The sequence below is a fragment of the Musca vetustissima genome, unplaced genomic scaffold, assembly GCF_032173495.1.
Source record: "Musca vetustissima isolate MV318-11 ecotype Yass unplaced genomic scaffold, APGP_CSIRO_Mvet_v1 utg1463, whole genome shotgun sequence".
Classification (NCBI taxonomy): domain Eukaryota; kingdom Metazoa; phylum Arthropoda; class Insecta; order Diptera; family Muscidae; genus Musca; species Musca vetustissima.
The window spans coordinates 441,259-462,062 of NW_026886420.1; the positions used below are offsets into that span (position 1 = coordinate 441,259).

Genomic DNA, 20,804 nt, shown 5'->3' on the forward strand with positions numbered 1-20,804 from the left:
TTTGGATTTGGTTGAACCAATAGATTTGGGAACCTGAAATTTGGAGTTAGGATCATTGTTGAGGAGTGGGATTGGTGTATGTAGTAAATTCGTACTAATGTACCAAATTTGAATTTGGATGAACCGATAGAGCTGGAATCTTGACATATTGGAAATTTGTACTAAATGGTGCCAAATGTGAATTTGGGTGGACCAATTGAGCTGGAATCTTAAAATTTGACGTTAGCATCACTGATGGGGTGTAAGATTGGGTTCTGTGGAAAGTTTGTGAATTTATACTGAAGTGTACTAAATTTGGTACAACAGAGCTGGAATCCTGAAATTTGGAGTTAGGGTCACTGTTGGGGTGTAGGATTGGGATATGTAGACAATTTTAGAAACTTGAACTAATATGTACATAATGGTACCAAATATGGATTTGAGTGGAACGATAGAGCTGGAGCACTAAAATTTGGAAATAAGATTAGTGTTGGAGTGTATCATTGGGGTATGGATATAGTTTTGGAAATTCATACTTATGGATTCTAAATTGTACTAAATTTGATACAGTTTGAATTTTGGATGAACTGATAGAACTGGGATTTTGAAATTTGAAGTTAGGTCATTGTTGGGGTTGTAGCATTGGGTATGTAGGAATATTTGAAAATTTGTGCTAAATGGTACCAAATTTTGTTTTAGGTGAACCGATGGAGCTGGAATCTTGAAATTTGAGATTAGGATCACTGTTGGACTGTAGGATTGGACTATGCAGAATGTTTTTCAGAATCGTACTAATGTGTACTAAATGTTACCAAATTTGGATTTAGATAAACTGATAGAGCTGGAATTTTGGCATTTGGAGTTAGGGTCGCTGTAGGGGTGTTAGATTGCGATATGTATGAAGTTTGGATTTAGATTGCACCGATAGAGCTAGAATCCTGAAATTGGGTAATAAGATCTCCATTGGATTACATGATGTAGCTAGTAATGGAAATGTGTATGTGTACTAAATTGTACTAAATTTGATATTTTGGATTTAGGTAAACCGATAGAGCTGGAGTCTTGGAATTTTAAGGGAGCCTCAACTCATCTCTAGAGGATCATATATAAATACTCTATGTAGCTTTTCTCACATAAATTCTTCCTTCATCTCATTTATAGAGACTCGCTTCACCTCATTTATAGTAGAATCTGGAACTCATACCATTCAGCTCGTCTAAATACCCACTATTTAGCTCATATATAGAAGTTCTGAAACTTCATTTTATCTATAGTAACAAATTTCTAGACTTCTATAACAAAATCCTACTTCTTGCCATCTCCTCCTCTCCTTTCATCATAATCAACATTAATACCCCGCCTAATAAGTCACGTTTCTGGTTAATGGGTAGTCAAACCCATAATACGAATTTAAATATGCTATTCCGACAAAATAATAATAATATCGTATATTTAATGAGGGACGTTTCTTCAAAACGTTCAATCAACTCTACCCAGTTACGAGCACGAATTTTCGCACGATGCCATCGAACAAAAAAAAACGATAAAAGCTTGGCGACCAAAATCAAAGCAATGGAGGTAAACAATTATGATTCATGGCGTTACGACCGAATCGCCAGTCAGTCGGTTGGCCATAACAACAAAAATAGAATTACCCCAACGCTGTTTATTTTACTAATTTATTTTAAAGCGTGTGACAAATATTTCGATGAAAAAAGATTCGAAAAAAAATCTTCAATTCACAGGAAATCCCCTCACATGTTCTCCGTGTTTACTTCTTAATGGCAACCTGTGCTTTGGCTGTAGTAACCACTTTCGTTGACGACGCAGTTGTGGCCACTGTTGGCTTCTCCGTAATGGGAACGGTGGAAGTTGTAAGGGATTTCAATGTGGATGGTTTCATTTTCTTGGAAACCAATGGGGATTTACAAGCCGCTTCACAGGTTTCTTTGAAGCCGAACGCGTTGGCATTTCCACGACAGCCTCCGAAAATAAATGTTTCACAGGAATCAGTTTCGGCATTGTAATAATAACGTTCCAAACGCATACGGCATGGACCCGGTTCCATGGGTAGCAAACATTTCGGATCTTTTTCTTGAAGTTAAGAACACGTTATTGATTTTATTTGAAATGCAAAAGTATTTTATTTACCTTTGGCAGCCGGAGTATTGACCAATGCTTTAGTGTCAGCCTTCACCAGGTTGTTGGTAGCTATCAAAATTATAGCCACAAAAAAAGCAAATTGAAATGTTTTAAATGACCACATAGCTGTTTTGGTTATGATAATTGAAATTATTTTTGTTTTTTTATTAACCACCAACAAAATTTGAATTTATTCTTCCGCTTGACAAAATTAGGTCTGTTCTCTATAAAATCTCAGCTAGTGACTGCAGATAGTGGCTGCGGCTAATGTTTGTTTGTGTTTGGCTGGCTGGATGGCAGATTGGTTGGTTGGGGAAAGTAAGTGGGACGACTTGTTAGCAGTATGTAGATTATGGTCGATCATGATGATGACAGTGATAATTATTGCGCTTCCAAAACAAAATAACCATGTGTGACAAAACAATAACAAATTTGGAGGGTCTTATGGAAATTTGGAAAAAAAATACCCTGAAGAGAGTCTTTTAATTAAATTAAAAAAGTTTTTGAAAAAGCTAGCAGTTAAAGGGACCTTTCGCTTCGATACGATATAAAATTTTTAATTTCATTTTTTATTTTTTTGCCACAAAGGGTCAATATTTTATAAACTTGTAAATTTAATTTGAAGTGAATTGAATAGCCGATTTGATCAACATTAAATCCGAAACCTCTTTGATAGAAACATATAAAGTGAATAATAAAACCTGTGTGTAATTCCGAAGACCTCCGCAAACCATAGGCTGGTGGTAAATATCTGTCGGCAAATTTTGTTAAATTTTCCATACCACCCCTCGTAGGCATTCTATCAACTGAGATTAGCTCTCGTTGACCTTATACTGATGACCTGATAATATTTAAATTGAATAAATTATTTTCTTTGCAGAGTTTAACTTATGATTATTTTTTCTTTCAGCGATGCAGTCATCGTGACCTATGGTAATAATATTAGCAAGGAGGTTTTCCACGCAAGAAAAGTTCAAGTTGACATATTTGCATCCGTACAGCTGGGCGGATCCGAAGTTTTTGGGTGGGCTTTATTTCAAAACATAAACCTTTATGGAAACTTTTCTTCAAAGAATGTTTACCCATCAAGAAACTTAGTACATCAATTACATCCGCTTCAGTGGGAAAATGTGCCTAGGGCCATAAAGTACCTAAAATAAGGCAAAACTAATAGAAAATATCAAAAATATCAAATTTCAAATACTAATTTTCATTATTCGCTTGGAAAATGCAGCGTAAATTTTAAAAACATTAAAAATAGGGCGGTACATTTGGGCCAACATGTGGATTTAACCTCGGACCGAACTTATATAGTTTTATAAGGGTAGACCAATTTTAGGCCACACAGAATTCACCATTCGTTTTATATAATTTATATGTACTCGTATTTATCAACTCGGCAATGTATGGGAGGTACCAGCAGAAGTTGCGCTATAGACTCCATCTACGGATTTTAAGTAGATTCGGGTAACATTATTACGATGTGCAATGGTATGGGAATGCCCCATTTGCTTCATATGAAATTTATAAGTTTTTAAAATTTTGAGTTACTAAAGGAATGGGTAAAATCCTCGATCTTGATTTAGAGTTAATAAAACTACTACGATGTTCAAAGTTTGATATTGGATTTGAACATTTTCAAAATTCGGTCAATTTGTGCGGGAGGTGCCACAGGGAGTGGACTATTGGTTGGCTAACATCTCCGGACCTAATTTAGAATCTCCGGACTTGCTAGAATATTACGATGTTCAAAGTTTGAATCAATAAAAGAAGCCTCAATATTTCTCCCACATCGGTTAAAAATACTAATTCTATATTCCAAAGACAGTCAGAGGGACAAGATCGGATTTAAAATGTTGGCCGTTTGAGGGGAAGGTACCAGAAGAAGTTGGCCCATGGGGCACTTGATTTAGAATTGGTAAAAATACTACTGTATTCACAGCTTAGATTAAAGCTTGAAAATTGGGTTTTAAAAATTTTCAAAATGACAATTTGTGGGGAGATACCATAGTGGAGCGTTGGATACCATTTTCGGATATAATACTACGATGTGCAAAGTTTGGATTGAATCGAACAATAGGTAGGTATTATAAGCAATGGATCTATAAGTCTTATATTAAAAACCAGTGAGCGGTGCAGGGCCGACCATATGATACCCTACCACTAAACTTTCTGCGACTCTATATTCCGAGCCTGGGAAATATTTCGCTATATTTGTAACCGCTGGTGTGCTAATGGTAATACTAAATAATATTAGAATACGTAGACACCTTAAAAACATGTGAATATATTCCATTTTCTGTGTACATACATATATAAATATAATTGATACATATATTTAAAGTTCTACCATTCCTTTTGGATATACTGTATATATTCCATAGGATGCAATGTTGTACATTTTTCACACAAAATTTTGGTTCCATTTGACATTTGACCACCATTTGACAGTGGATCTAATATTTCGCGGCGTTTCAAACTCGTGTGGGGCACACAAACCTATTATAACCTTACAATGTAGTTTTATAGTGCATATATATTAAGCCTTTATTACTCCGTTCACATTTTATAAGGAAGATATCAAAATATATCGATTTCTTCCTTCGAGACTCATCGTGTGTTTTTGTAAATCGACTATAAATTGTCGGAAGTCTTGTCTGTCACAATAAAAAAATACTCAGCATTTTCAATATTTGCACAATGACATAAATGACATATGTATTATTACCAAAAATACCTCATAAAATTTTATCTCTAAAGGAATCTTTATCGGACTAGGAAACAAATGTTTTCTTTACTTCATTTATTCTCAAAATCACGACATTAACAACAAACTGTGCTTAATACTTATCGCCTGCTACACTCGTCAAGTTCTTGTTTTTATTTTTTTAATACACGTTCCAGTAATTCTTCAATTATTCCAATTCTATTCAGATTTTATTGTGATTGAAGAAGAATTTATTTATAGTTTCAAAAATATTATACTATAGGATTCGAAATATGTTTTTACATAAAATACGACATTGCGGATTTCATGCATTCATTTGGAGCATAGCAGATTTAGTACGATTACTTCTCTCTCACGTTCTCTGTGAATAGACACACACACACGCTAACCAATTATAATTGTATTAAAAAATTACTTTAAATTAAAACAATTAAACGCAGCATTTAATTTGAGTCAAGCGTGCCACTCGTTGTTGTTTTTGTTAGTGGTAACAGTAGTGGGCACTAAATTTTGATACAGAAGAAAAAGTGAAAATCATTACCACCTATCATTCTTAGGAATTATCTCGGTTACTGCAGGTCCTAGGACGATGATATTTTATTGTCTCACAAACATGTCGCACGGAAGCCGCCACCATCGGAAAAAAGGAAAATATCCATGGAGGAGATCAACTTCTATAACGGATGCTTAAGTATAAATGCGGATTCAGTTGAAAAAATGTGTATATATGCGGGAGAGATGCACATCGAGCGACAAGGTAGATTGAAAAGTATCCGCTGATGTCAACGGTTTTTTAGCACGATTGATTCCTATCGACATTCAGGAAATAAACTGAAGATGGGGATTTACTACCGAGATGAAGGACTAAACGAGAATTTGAGTACAAAAATATTCATGGATATTAGACTTCGTAAAATATATTGGTCACTATTGGTGACTCCTCCGACACACCCTATTGTAATAAGTAAATCTATGCAATTGCCTTCTAAAACTTGAATTAATTATGAATGGAATTTATATTTGTAATAAGGCATACACACCCACACACATACTATACTTATTTCACTTCAAATGAAATTTTCATATGCATATACCAAAAATGTATGCGTATGTATGTCGTCGTTATTCACATTTACGAATTGAATAATTGAAAAACATAATTTGATATTTGACACGCTTCGCAGATACATTTAATTACTAAATTAAGTAAATATTACAAACAAAAGTGAAATTCAATTTTAACAGCTTTCAATTGGGTTATTGTCTGACATTTTCCAAGGTAAACAATGCGTGACAACAAGAACAAAAACAACAGCAAAAGCAATAACAGTTAACAACAACAATAGTTTGGATAATTTACATCAATTTTTAATGTGTTTTAATAACTAAACATAAAACAAATAAACAAAGGTTTATGCTTCAATATTATTATTAATTTATATTATTTTAAAATAATTCTCGACAACAGTCAATATATATGATAAAATACGGTACTGTCATATAGATGTGAGGATTCGCGATTCGTGACGATAATTTGTCTCACGACAAATATACATTTTTTCACACTCAATTCAAACTCAATCCAAAATTCATTTGTAAGTCGATAATTCCATTTGAATTTCAAAAAAAAAATTAATAGTAATTCGAATATTCCATTGATAATTAAAAATAGTATATTTGTAATTCGAAAATTTATGTTAGAAATTATTATAATTGTAATTCCAATCAAATTCAAGTACGATTATTTGAATTACAAATTAAATAAGTCGAATTTTGATTTGTACAATAATAGTTTTAAAGTTATAAATATAATATTTCCGAATACAAACTACTTCAAATGAAATGTTTCGAATATTTCTGCTTAATGAACAAGTATAAAAGTGCCAGTCGGCGTTGCCGATGGTTTGCGGAAGTCTACGGATTTACTACACACTGGTTTTATCATTCGCTTTTTTAATGTATATGTTTATTGTCAAATAGTTGACCATCTGTGAAGAGGTCGCTCTATAGAAATATATGTTTAAATGTTTGGGGAAGGTACCAGAAGGTGTGGCCTGATCGCTCCCATTTTCGGAGATAATATTTGATTTAAAAAAAATCGACTTGAAATTGTCTGAAACGAATTTGGCCCAAAACAACATGGGGTCTAAAACCAATATTTCGATTGGATCTAAACCCAATTTTTTTAACGTATCCATGTGTATATATCCTCATTAGCCCTAAAGTTGTATGGATCTGAAGCGTGGGTACTTGCGCTAGCAGATGAGGCAGATCTTGGAGTGTTTGAGAGAAAAAATTCTCCGGAAGATCAATAGACCGATCTGCGTCGGATTGCAACGAGTGAACCATGAGCTGTACCATCTATTCTCGGACACCGACCTACAGCGACTAAGTTGGCTAGGTCATGTTATGAGAATGGATGAGGATGCCCCAGCTAAAAAGGCATATAAAAGGGAACCCAGTGATGGGTTACGCAGAAAGGGAAGGCCACGAATTCGATGGAAAGATCTCGTAACAGGGTCTTTCAAATTGGACGATCTGCACATAATACCGACGCGCCTGGAGATCTTTTTTAAGTTCAACTTCTGGAACAAACGTTCTGTCACAAGCCATCTTAGCAAGTAAGTAATGTACATGCTAAAAGGGACAAAAGAAAACTCCAATTTCCCGATTTTGACATTTGACGGCAGATAACTAGTTTATCTGCAGATTATTAGATATTATAAATTCAAATTATTAGATATTATAAATACCAAAATTGTGTGTTAGAAGAAGAAGTTAAGTTTAAAGATGATGCAGGAATGCAAAGCGTTATATTCGACTAGCGACATGGAAGCGGATCCTATATGAGGCTATGTTAAGAGCAAACCAATATTATGGATATTGTTTTGGCAAGGGCTCTTTTAAATGCATACTTATAGCCATGTCGCTTTAAAATATTGGAATTGATGACTTATATGTCAAAATATGAATCGTATCTGCAAAGAAATGTTTTACCCAATATAACAGTCACTTCCTTGGGAAATTGATAAATAAATAATAAAGACTATCATAACATCTGTAACGTGACAAAAGTCTCATTCATGTTGTTACATCGCAAACATAAGTATTTCAGTTCCATACAGAAGCTTCGGATTACTGTTCGTAGTTAGGTATAGTATGTTGTACGAGCTCTTAGTCAATATGTACTACTAATATGTTTCCGATCATCGTTATAATCGTCGTAACCGATCATTGTGCCGACTGCCAACAACCATCGTTCCCGATCACCGTTAAATCGTCGTAGTCGCTTCCGACAATCACATTCCCGATCACCGTTGCCGATCGTCACATCCGACTCCCGAAAACCATCGTTCTCAATCCGTCAAATCACGTTACACAACATCAAGGAAGTAAAAACACCCTCACCATGAGGTGGATATATAAAATACCAAAAACCGATTGGAGCTTCCAGGAGAAATCGACCTACCAAAGTGTCGACAATCAAGTTGGGCTAGGACTTTGAACAAATAAAGAAAACGTGTAACGGTTGAAAATCTTTACTGAAATCCTCAAAATACCGAAAAGTGGGATTACTGTTATATGGGGGTTATAACAAAAGGGACCGATATTTATAAGTTGAGAGAAAATTGACATCCAAATATAAAGGTTGATACCAAAACGGGAACCGATATATCACATTTTCAATACGTAACATTGTGGAAAAAGTAGGAATGTATGTGAAAAATCGGGCTAAAATATAATCGGACTGCACTTTTTGATGTTAATGAAATCCCACATTTTCAACTTAACAGGATCTCATATCTAGCTACATTAAAATGACAAACAGTACACTCTTTTATTATACCCTTCACCACACTGTGGTACACGTTATTATGTCTTTGTGCATATGTTTGTAACAGGCAAAAGGAAACGAGATAGACACATGGTTCCTTTTGAGAATATGCATAGAATCACTTTTTAAGTCGATTTATGCATGTCCGTCCGTCCGTCTGTCTGTCCATGTTAAATTGTAGACAAAGTACAGGCCGCATTTATAATCCTAATTGGATGAAATTTGGCACAGGTCACTTATTCGGCCCAAGGACGAACCCTATTGATATTGGGAAAAATCGGTTCAGATTTAGATATACCTCCCATATATATTTTCGTCCGATTTAAGTTAAATAGTGCACCAAAGTCCCTATATATACTTCGATTTGCACGAAATTTGGCATCGCGTACGGAATTAAGTCTAGAACGATGTGAGTAAAATTTCGTAAAAATCGGTTCAGATTTACATATAGCTCCCATATATAGTTTCGTCCGATTTCAGGTAAATAGTGCACCGAAGTCCCTATATATCCTTCGATTTGCACGAAATTTGGAACAGCGTACTGAATTAAGTCTAGAACGATGTGTGTAAAATTTCGAGAAAATTGGTTCTACATATTCTTGGATTTGAAATGTAGAATGATGTGTGGTAAGATTAGGATCGGTTCAGATTTCTATATAGGCCTCACATATTTATTCGTCCGATTTTACATAAATGACTCTCCACACTCCTAATGTTTGTGCGAATAACACGAAATTTCGAACAATGTATCAAATTGAGACTTGAATGACGTTATTGCGTTTTGTTGAAATTGGTCCAGATGCAGCCATAGCTTCCATAGGTATTTCGAACATTTTTAACAGTGCGGCGTACCGAATAGCGCGTATCAATTTTGCTATAAATCGTTTTCCATAAATTTGTTCCATACGACTCTAAATATGCCCGAATGAAATTAAATTTACCACGGGTTGCAGAAAGACATGAGTACGTTCCTTCGAAGGAACATTGACATGCAAGTGTAAGGATACATATGTACAATATACCCAAAGTGGTGAAGGGTATCATATAGTCGGCCCAGTCCTACTTTACTACTTTCCTTACTGGTTTTTTACATTAAATTCTTTTGATAAATGTTAACAACCACCCTAATAAACAAGTACACAATTTAAAATCATTATTGTTATTACATCCATATATAAAAAACATATTTCTAAAACTATATAGGTGAGTATAAATTTGTATTAGCTCTGTATGTGTTATACACACTTACACAAATACCCACACACATACACGCACACACTCATGCATAGATATTTGATGACCATTTCAATATTAGTCGTTTAACTAAATTAATTAATATTAATTAAGTTGTAATGGCAATTGCAGGTGTTTGTAATGTAAAAACATTCCTCTGCATTGCACGTCCGCCCCTGGCCAAATCCCTGTTTAGTTGCCAGACATTCCAATGGCAATGGTGTTAATTATGTTAATGCCGATTGCAAACTGCATAATTGCATTGGCAATTAGCAGAAGGATTCCAATGGCAGTGGAAAGACTAGGGACACTTGGCATTATCATAAGTAGGGAAAGTTGGCGTGTGTGAGTGTATCGATATGTGGGTGTGTGTGAAAAGTACAATGAATTAGTTATGCATTTTTGAGAGGATAAGTGGGGGTGTGTGTTATGTGATGCACATGTGGGATAAATGTGTACGGTACACACACAGCCTTCAAAGTAATTGTATGTGGTTTAAATTATAATCCTTAAGAAAATATAAAGAAATTGAAAATGATTTTAAAGGCCTTGAATAATTGTACTTCAAATATTTGAAATACTTATTGTACAAGCTCGAATATCTTGAACTGATGTAAAAGAGAGATATATTCAATCTCTGTTGTGATTATCTCATGGTGTAAATTAAAAAAAGTCGATTCAAAGTTCCTGTATTTCTGCCACCTCTATTATAATCAGTTCCTGTTTTTCTTGTCATTATTATGTTGTGTTCCAGAGTGTTATTGTCGTGGAAATTCAATGTTTCCCGATCATTGCAACAACGTATGGGGGTTATCTCACTAGGCAAACTTTAGGGATTAAAATGAAACGTGTCACATGGACAATGGATTGTAAAACAAATGCTCTACACGCTTTTCTATAAAAATTCAACGGCTGTTGATAACATTTTAAGGATGAACCTCCATAATGACAGCGATAATTATATAAAGAAAATAAACAAATCATTAATAATTGTTAATTAAAAAAAAAAAAAAACAAAAAACATATTTCATTTCACTTTTAAATCGGTCAATTCATTCGGCCTCTGATTGGTTTTAAAACGCAAAACAATTAAGAATTAAAATAAAAAATACAGCATTCTGTACGTTATCTACAAAATAAATTACGATTTATTTTTGTTTTTTATTTATTTGTATTCTCAGTGTGTTTTTCTTGTGTGTTTTAAAATATACAACAACAATACTCCGAAACTGCATCCACATTAAATGCAATTGCATTTTCAAATTGAAGCCATGGTCACAGATACAACAACAATAATACAAATGACAAAAACGTTTAACTATAAAAAATATCTAAAATAAACTTTGGTATATCTTTGGCGGTATCCGTCACAGCTGGCTATTTCGTGGGTGGGTGGAGAGGCGCCATCTATATTTGATTTCTCGACTGGCGATTTCGACGATTTCTTCTTCTCTTGCTATTGCAAATCTTTTCACAATCATCCAGCGAGGCAAATAATTTTTTATCTGGACTACAGCCGACATAACGACAATGTTGCGTCTCAGCATCGTAGTAAATACCCAGGGTAGATGTCAGACATAGGCCGGTAATTGTTGGCTGGCGATCACAAATGTCAACGACTGGACCTGTTTGGGGAATTTAGTTTCAAAATTGATTACGTTTCAAAATTTGAAGACAATAACATGTGGACAAAAATGCATTAAACGTTTCGATATGTATGATGAAACCAAAAAAAAACCTAATGAAGATTGGATCAAAAATATAAGAACTACTCTCGGTTCTTCAAATAACGTTTATAAGAATAGCACATAAATCTATGCGTATGAACCCGAAACAAAATAGCCATTGACGTTTTGTGCCTTCAAAGAATCGGATCGAATTCGTGGCCTTCCCCTTCTGCGAGAACCACTTTTATATGCGTTTTGAGCTGAGGCATCCACATCCATTCTCACAATTTGACCTAGACAACGTAGTCGCTTCAGCTCGATATGTCTAACTATGTCGATGTTCGAGAATATATGTCATAACTCTTGGTACATTCGACGGCTATATTCAATAGGATCAGCGTCTTGTAGAGAGTGAGTTTGGAATGGCGAGAAGTGGCCTTGTTTCTATAATAGCATCTGTTGGCCAACCCTATCCTTCTCCGAATTTCAAAACTTATGTCATTAGTTTTATTTATGGCGGTACCGAGGTATATAAAATCTTTGACTAAGAAGCTGTAGTTTCCAAGTTCCACAGTTAGCCGAGTCTACTGGACGTCTGGCGCGTCATCTTGGTCTGGTCGCCATTTACTGCCAGTCCCACTTTGGCAGACTCCTTTTTAATTCGTTCAAAGGTGGATCTTACCGCTCGCAATGTTCGACACATTATGTCGCTGTCATCGGCGTATGCGAGTAACATGTGTTGTTTGGTGTACGGAGTGTCATTTCACACGAGAGGCTCCGAAAGGACCTTTCCTTTTTTTCAACTGCTGACTTTGTGCCTGTTATAGTTATCCTGCATAGCCGTATTAATTTTGCAAGAATGGCCAACGCAGACATGGCTTTAAACGCCTCAGAACGAATAGGGCTGTCGAATCCGACTTTATAGTCGACGAATAGGTGGAATGTGTCGATGTGCTTTTCGTGGGTCTTTTTCAGGATTTGACGCTGAGTGAAAATCTGGTCAATGGTGAATATGCCATGCCTGAAACCGCATTGCTATGGTCCAATAATGTCATTGACCATTGGCTTCAGTTGTTCACACAGTACGCTTTTCTTTTTTTGTGCACGGGACACAGGATGCTGAGATTACACATTTATGGCTACAATGTCGACACTTACATTTAATCTTATGTTGGGCGCCAATAAGAAATGCCCATTGAATGTTGTTTGGGACCTTATGTTGGCCGCCAATGAGGATTACCACATTAATAGGCTTACAAAGTCGACACATTAATTTAGTCTTATGTTGGGCGCCATTGTGAAATTCCCATTAATATGCTATTTTGGGCACTTGAATGCCTTTTTTGGGGAAATGTGAAATAAACATGTGTTAAGACACGTAACTTTGGTTCTAAATTTCGTATCATTTCACTTAATTACCTAAACGCAATTAACGAAATAATAGTGATTGGGTCGGAACTCACGTTTAATGCATTTCTGTACACTTTCATATCTTATCCAAATAATCGACGATAAAACATACGTGATCTTGCTTCCAGTAATCCAATCAATCCAAAAAGAATACAACAAAGTGACAGGAAACGCATTTCGACCGTTATTTGTTTTTTTTTTTATTTTAACGAATACTGATTTTGTTTAATGAGGCAGGATACTTTTTTCTTCTTCAAAGGATTGCTGACAACTTTACACAATACTTGGTTGTTTTTGTAATTTCACGTTTTACAATATAAAATAATGTCTGATTTGCGTATAAATCGAAAGTGAAAACGATTTCCCATTTGAATTTCACTCTTCGTTATGATTTTTTTTTATAATTTTTTCTTTATTTTATTTTTATTGCTGTTGTTTTTTTCTTGTTCTTTGAACAATTTGAACAATCTCACGAATGCAAGCGTAATGCCATGAATTTCAGAAAAACGTTAATACTTATTTTTTCCTTTGGCTCAACGTCAGCTCAGCTGCTGGACAAACACCATCACACACAAACAATCGACACACAAATAATAACAACAACAACAAATAAAGAGAGCATTTTCGATAACCAAATATAGCCTGGACCGCCAGTAACGACTGATAGCCCAGACATTCTTTTGTTTGTTAGATGTTTTCTTTGATCGTTGTGATCAGAGCGTAAACTCGTGCTCCACAGCCAGAGATTTGTTGTTGTTTTTTCTTTTATTTTCTTCTCGCTTCTTCGATTTGGTTTTAAGCGCGATAAGCCGAGATCAATGGTACTGTTGTCTCAATGGACCCGATGAGAAATGTCATGCTGTGTATTATACTATATAGTAGAAGTATGTACTATATGTATGTAATGTGTTACCACTTGTTTATGTAAGTACATATTGTAAATATAAATGTGAAATGAAGTGTTTTACGGGATGTTCTTTGGTCGTGTGATTAAATGGCCCATTACGGATCAAAGACCATTCGTTGTATTTTTGGGGCGAACAACATGTCGCCATGCTATCTACTATAGGAAAACATAATGGAAGATTAAAATTGATTAATGGAAGCTTAGCAACTGATTCTAATCATGTTCTGGCAATGATTTAGTTGCCAAATTTTAGTACCGTAAAGAGAGCCAAAATTATAGTAGAGATATTAAATTAACGCAATTTAGAAGCATGGACAAGAATTTGTCCTTATCACAGTATATTTGTACAATACAGGCAGCTATCTGTCTACAGAGGATGCAATCAGGAAAAGCGAACCAATTTCACAGATACAAATTATTAATATCTCTCATTATACACTTTATTTTAAAAAAGGGGAATGAACGATATTGAAAAAATCTATAAAGTTGGCATAAATTGGATTTTCACATCGATTCTATGCAGATCCAACAAAGTACATATATGAATATCATATATCCTCAAGGATTTCTTGTCATTGGTGCATAAACATTCCTCATAATAATTGTATTGGACATCATTGTTACTCGCTCACATTCAATAAACTCTTAAAACTGATAACAGAAATAATCTAAAGTTCAATTTTCGAGTATGACAATAACAACATACGTCAATATGAAACTGGCCAAAAGTGGAAATCACAAGACAAAACAAGGATGACGATTACAAATATCAGCAAAAAATGCATTAAAAATAGGTAAAATCGGTGGAGTTCCTTACATAAAAATAGCATTTGGGATCATAAACAAAATAGCTAAAATTAGTTGGAACAATTTTATGGCTACCTACCTACATTCAACGGCGTTTTTTTTTTGCGAAAATTTTCTGCAAACAACAACTTAGGGCCATGAAAATACAATTGGACCATTTGTTTGGGGTCTATATCAAAACATGGACCTATATGTAACGGAACCGGAATTTCAACTATCTTATGAATAAAGGATGGGCCTAGATCAAACTTCGCACAACATATTATCCATTCCGAGCCTAGATCAAGTCCAAAGAGGGGACCCATTAGTCCACTCCTTCTGACACCTCCCACCAATGGTCAAAATTTTTTTATTTTTTTTAATATTACGATCTCTATTATGACATAGAATATTTTTTTTTTTCAAAAATAGGATCTGGGACGAATATTTCGATGTGCTGCATACGGAATGGACAATTTTAACAGCACGAAACATTGACTAACGACCATGTGCTGTAATGTTTACAATGACCTGAAAATCGATAAATTTTCACAACATTCGAAGTGAGTTATCACGACATGAGAGCATTGATGGCGATGAATCATCATCCTATAGCACTGTAATACGAGAGAGAATTATCGGGAGAAAAGAGAGGAGAAGCATATTTTCAGAAAAAAGAAGAAAGAGCAAGAAAATAAGAGACGACGGTATATAGTGTATACCACCTAACCAAGGTCAGAATAGCAGCCAATCGTCTACAGAATAATAAAGCAGCAGGTGCCGATGGGCTACCAGCCGAACTATTCAAGAGCGGTGATCAGATGCTAATGAGGAGCATGCACCAGCTCATTAGTACAGTTTGATTAGAGGAATGCATGTCCAATGATTGGAACATCAGCATTCTGGATACAGGATGATATGTGCCAACTACTGCTCCAAATTCTGAAAAAAAAACCAAGAAAAACACATCGACACATTCCACCTATTCGTCGAATATAAAGCCGCATTCGACAGCTTATCCATTCAGAGGTGTTTAAATCCATGTCTGCCTTCGGCGTTCCTGCAAAATTAATACGGCTATGCAGGATAACTTTAACTGACACAAGATCAGCAGTTAAAGTCGGAAAGGGCCTTCCGGAGTGACCTTTTCAACATACTGCTGGAAAAGGTCATACGAGAGGCAAAGATGAACACAAATTGCACTCGGTACACCAAACAACACATGTTACTCGCCTACGCCGACGACATCGACATAATGGGTCGAACATTGCGAGAGGTAACAGCCACCTTTGAACAAATTGAGAAGGAGTCTACCAAAGTGGATCTGGCATTAAATGGCGAAAAGACCAAGCAGATGGTATCAACGCGTAAGACGTCATGTAGACTCCGACCAACTGTGGAACTTGAAAACTACAGCTTCGAATAACATTAGCTTTGAAATTCGGAGAAGAATAGTGTTGGCCAACAGATGCACTAAGTAAGCAGTTTAAAAATAAGGCCACATCTCCGCAGACCAAACTCACCCTCTACAAGACGCTGATACTACCCTTGCTGTTGTATGGGTCAGAAGCATTTGAAATAAAACTTCTCAGAAAGATCTACGGGCTGATCTGCGTCGACGGTGAATATTGGCGTAGAATGAACCACGAGCTTTATCAATTATACACGGAAATCGACATAGTCAGTCTATCGAACTGCATGGATAGCCCATGTTGTGCGAATGGATGAGAATGACCCAGCTCTAAAGGCATATAAAAGCGACCACACGTACAAGTGGAGTATGACACATCAAAACATGGTCTTTCAAATTGGAGAACCTGCGCATAACATCGACGCCCCGGGAAATCTTTTTTAAGTTCGGCTTTTGTGAACAAATGTTCTGTCTCAAGCCAGTTAAGTAAAGTAAATATGAACAACTGTCGGATTCGTCAGAAATATTTACCAGATCTCGCTATGAGATTCACGTTGGTGACATTTATTCGCTTGAGAAAGTTTCGGATCCCTAATTTATTGAACCAGATTTTTAGATAATAAACCCGTTCCGGTTTTAATGAACCTATTAAACTCATTGCATATAATTTGAAAGCTAGAACCATTGCTATTAGACCCTAAATAATTCTATTTATGGAAATTTAGAAAGTAACATGTGGAAGTAATTTTGATTGTACAAAAATGTCAGTTTCATATCCAGTATTGGAATCTGTTGGTTGTCGGAGATCTGGGCAACCTCCTCAATTTTATATTTGTAAGGCCGGCTTTCGAAGCCGATTTTCGGATAGCACAGGCTTTCTTGAAAAATTTGCATTGTTATTATCAGGAAATCTCCGGGTTGAATGGCATTATAAAAATAATGGCGTTTCCGACCATAATGTACGAATTGAAGAGTCGTTGTTATAGCTGATGCATACACCATATTAAATACAAATTATTTTAATCAAAGTATTTTCACTCATTTTTATAACATTTTGAGGTTTTTCTATCGACAAAGAAATTCACATTTATTTCTCATAATTTTTTTCAAACACCAAATATTTCACAATCCGGCCAAACGAACTAATCATGTCGGATGTCTTGAAGACGACGGGTTCCATGGACACAGGTTGCCAAACAGTCTTGTTGAGAACCAAAACTTTGACCACCGGTCAGGCGGCAACCACCCACAGTATATTTTTCACAATTATTTTTTTGCTGATCATAGTAATAGCCTTCGATCTCCAGGGTACAGACGCCTTCGGAACGTGGTGGTGGTTGTAAACAAATGTCTAAGGCAAACAAAAAAGAAACATCAAAACAAAACAAAAAAACAGCAAATCGACAGACTTACTTGGAATACCCCATTTACGTGATTCTATCGAATTCATCGAGCAGAGCACAACAATTGCAATTACAACAAACATTCTAAAGAAATTCGTCATCATGTTCAATCTGGATTTTACCGGCAAATTTAATTATATTTTTTATTATTATTATTTTTTTTTTATTTTTTTCTTGTACAAATGAAAATATTCGGAAATTGTTATTTTTTCTTCGTCTTCTCTGTTCGACGACGCACTCAACCAACCGACCACGTACTGAACTGTTTTTACTCTTTCTTAGAGAATGAATTGTTTCAGTTTGAATATTACAGATCAAGTGGTGGGGGGCTTCAAACAACAGAACAACTACATGGCCAGGCTGGCATAGCAAAGGACGGACGGACGGACGGACGAAGGGAGAGGCGGGCAATGAAACGTCAGAGCGGACATTGGAAATTCTTATCAGTAACACAAATACACACACTCACACATACAAAAAAAAAACGGAGGAGCAAAGAGTAAAGATCTCAAACGGCATGAACAAGGGAATAGCAAGTCTTACGCACACGAATCTAGGCAGGCACGCTCTCTTACACCAGACTTCATGCAATCACAGCGGCATTCTAAACTTTAGTTAGTGACTAGCTAGCTAAGCTGCCTCTTGTTGTTGCCACTCCTTTGTTTTAATCTAAATGTTGTCCAATGAAATTAACGCCTCTTCATTATTTACGCATAGCCGACACTAGGCTACAAATTATTTGCTTCTTCGAGACAAAGTGACAAGCGAGAATCGGCAGGGTTTATATTAGGGAAAGTTATTAAGAGGAATTGGGTAATAAAACCTGGAATTAATTACATATATTGATTTGCTTTCTATTTAACGGAAATTTTTCATATCTCAAACGGCGAAATTCAAATGTCATCCCATTGCATGTTCTAAGATGTATATTTGATCCCATCAAAGCAATGATTCATGTGTCTGGTGTGGTATAACATACAACGACCCCTAAATAATTATGAATTTCTGTTTTTGATTTTTTTTTTTCATCCCAAAATGTTGCAGTGCAATGACTGAACTTTTCTGGTATAAAAATGAAATGAGGGAATGATTGGCAGGCCATTGACACTGATACTGGCTAACAAAAGCAAATCGCCACTTATTTAAACAAAATTATTATAACTCTATTAGTCTTATAGGTAATTTTGTTTACCTTAACGCTGCCGATAAAGTTCAGTTTAATCTGTGGACTTAGAAGGTCAAAATTGAATATCGCCATTGCCAAGAACAACAAAAATATTCAAAAAATAATCAAAGTTCAATATGATTAGACAAAATTTGTGTTTTTGTCATAGAATATAGGTAAATGGGAAATTGGAAATATCTTCTTTGAACCGGTGTAATCTGGCTCTATATAAACCATGGAATTTACCCATAGAAGTATCTAATAAAAGTAAATAAGAACTGTTTGAATATTGTCGATCTTGGAAAGGTTTTTTTTTATATTTACTTACTTAGATGACTTGTGACAGAACTTTCGTTCCATAAGCCGAACATAAGCGTTTGTCTTTTGCACAGTTTTTCCAATTTGAAAGACCCTGTTCGGCAATGTTGTCTTCCACTTGATCTGCCCATCTAATTCGTGGACTTCCCCTTCTATGTGAATCATCCTGCATAGTCGGATTAATATTGCAGGAATGCCAAACGCAGACATGGCTTTAAACACCTCTGAACGAATAAGACTGTCGAATGCGGCTTTACAGTCAACGAATAGGTGGACGGTGTCGATGTGTTTATCGTGGGTCTTTTCCATTTCTATGACCATTGGCTTCAGTCGTTCACACAGCACGCTGGATAGCACTTTATATGCGATGGAATAGAGACTAATTCCTCTATAGTTGGTACATATTGTCTTGTCCCCTTATTTGTGCACGAGACACAGGATTCTGAGTTTCCAATCATTGGGAATGCATTCCTCTAGTCACATTGTACTAATCAGCCAGCTGTTGCATGCTCCTGACCAGCATCTGACCACCAGTCTTGAATAGATCGGCGGGAATCCCATCGCCACCTGCTGCTTTATTATTTTTTAGCCGATTGATTTCTGACCTCATCTTGGATAGGTGGTATACACTGTATATCATCATCTATTATATATTTTCAAAACTGCTCCTTACTGATCCTCAACACGCTGTCTGTATCTGTCGCTAGGTTTCCTTCTTTATATCTACAGGAGGATGTGCCTGCACCAAAGCCCTTGGTTTGGTGTATTACCCGTTGGTAAAATATCCGGACTTCTTTCTGACTCATGTACATCTCGATTTGCTCCCGCTCACGTTTTTCTTTTCTTTCTTTTTCCTCAGTTTCACCTCTCTCCTTTTCTCCTGATAATTCTCCATCATAGTACGTGTTGCTACTGTCTGCAGGGTTGCCCTATACGCTGCGTTTTTCACATCAGCAGCATTACGACACTCCTGATCATACCACGGGTTACTTGATGGTACATTAGATCGCACCTTTGCTGCTACATTAAGACGAGTACGAACTTTGGCTGCTACAAGGTAATGGTCCGAATCGATATTCGCTCCTCGGATCGAACGAACGTCTAAAACACTGGATGAATGCCTTCCGTTTATCACAACAAGATCGATTTGATTTCTCGTTGCTCGATCGGGAGAAATCCCGATCGATCGAGATGCTTGATTCCAGTGCTGCTAACTAACAAGTTTTTCGCTGCCGCGAAGTCAATAAACCTCATGTGAATCACCTCATCGGTTGTTTCTTCATGGACGCTGAATTTTCCGACGGTGGGGTTTGGGTTTGGTTTTTTTCGTTGCTTTTTCATAATAGAAGTGTTTTTCCGAGTATGGGCAACTAACCCGACGCCTCGACCCATTTTTTATAGTTCAATAAGAACTAAAAATACGAAACTACATCGAATGGGGGTACCGTTATATGGGGGCTATCAGAAAAAATAGACCAATATTTATAATTTTTCGTGGAAACATTTGGTACCCAATAAAAACCGAATATACTAAATTTCAGCAAATTCGACTAAAAAACGCGCTTAACTACCCCAAAATACCAAAAATTAGGGGGAACCTTTATATGGAGGCTATCAGAAAAAGTGTGCCAATATTTAAAATTTTACTTTTTTGATAGATTTGCTACCCAAAAATACCGAAAATTGGAGGGTACAGTTATATTGGGGCTATCAGAAAAAAGTTTTCGTGGGGGCATTCGGTATCCAAAAAGAGGCGAAGGTTTCAAATTTCAGCAATTTCGATAAAAACGGCTTATATCGAAAATTGGGGGTACCAAAGG

At 36.0% G+C, this 20,804-nt stretch overlaps 2 protein-coding genes across 2 annotated transcripts; both read right to left on the reverse strand.

Moving 5' to 3' along the window:
- Nucleotides 1–1,750: 1,750 nt before the first annotated feature.
- On the reverse strand, nt 1,751–14,049 carry LOC133333915 (thrombin inhibitor hemalin-like). Its single transcript, XM_061542229.1, has 4 exons — nt 14,001–14,049; nt 11,348–11,542; nt 2,131–2,190; nt 1,751–2,073 (listed from the first exon to the last, which is right to left on the reverse strand). Exons 1-4 carry the CDS (start codon nt 14,047–14,049, stop codon nt 1,751–1,753), a joined length of 627 nt encoding a protein of 208 aa, XP_061398213.1.
- Nucleotides 14,050–17,240: 3,191 nt separating this feature from the next.
- On the reverse strand, nt 17,241–17,602 carry LOC133333916 (isoinhibitor K-like). The gene is made up of 2 exons (XM_061542230.1): nt 17,512–17,602; nt 17,241–17,449 (listed from the first exon to the last, which is right to left on the reverse strand). Exons 1-2 carry the CDS (start codon nt 17,600–17,602, stop codon nt 17,241–17,243), a joined length of 300 nt encoding a protein of 99 aa, XP_061398214.1.
- Between the last annotated feature and the right edge of the window lie 3,202 nt (nt 17,603–20,804).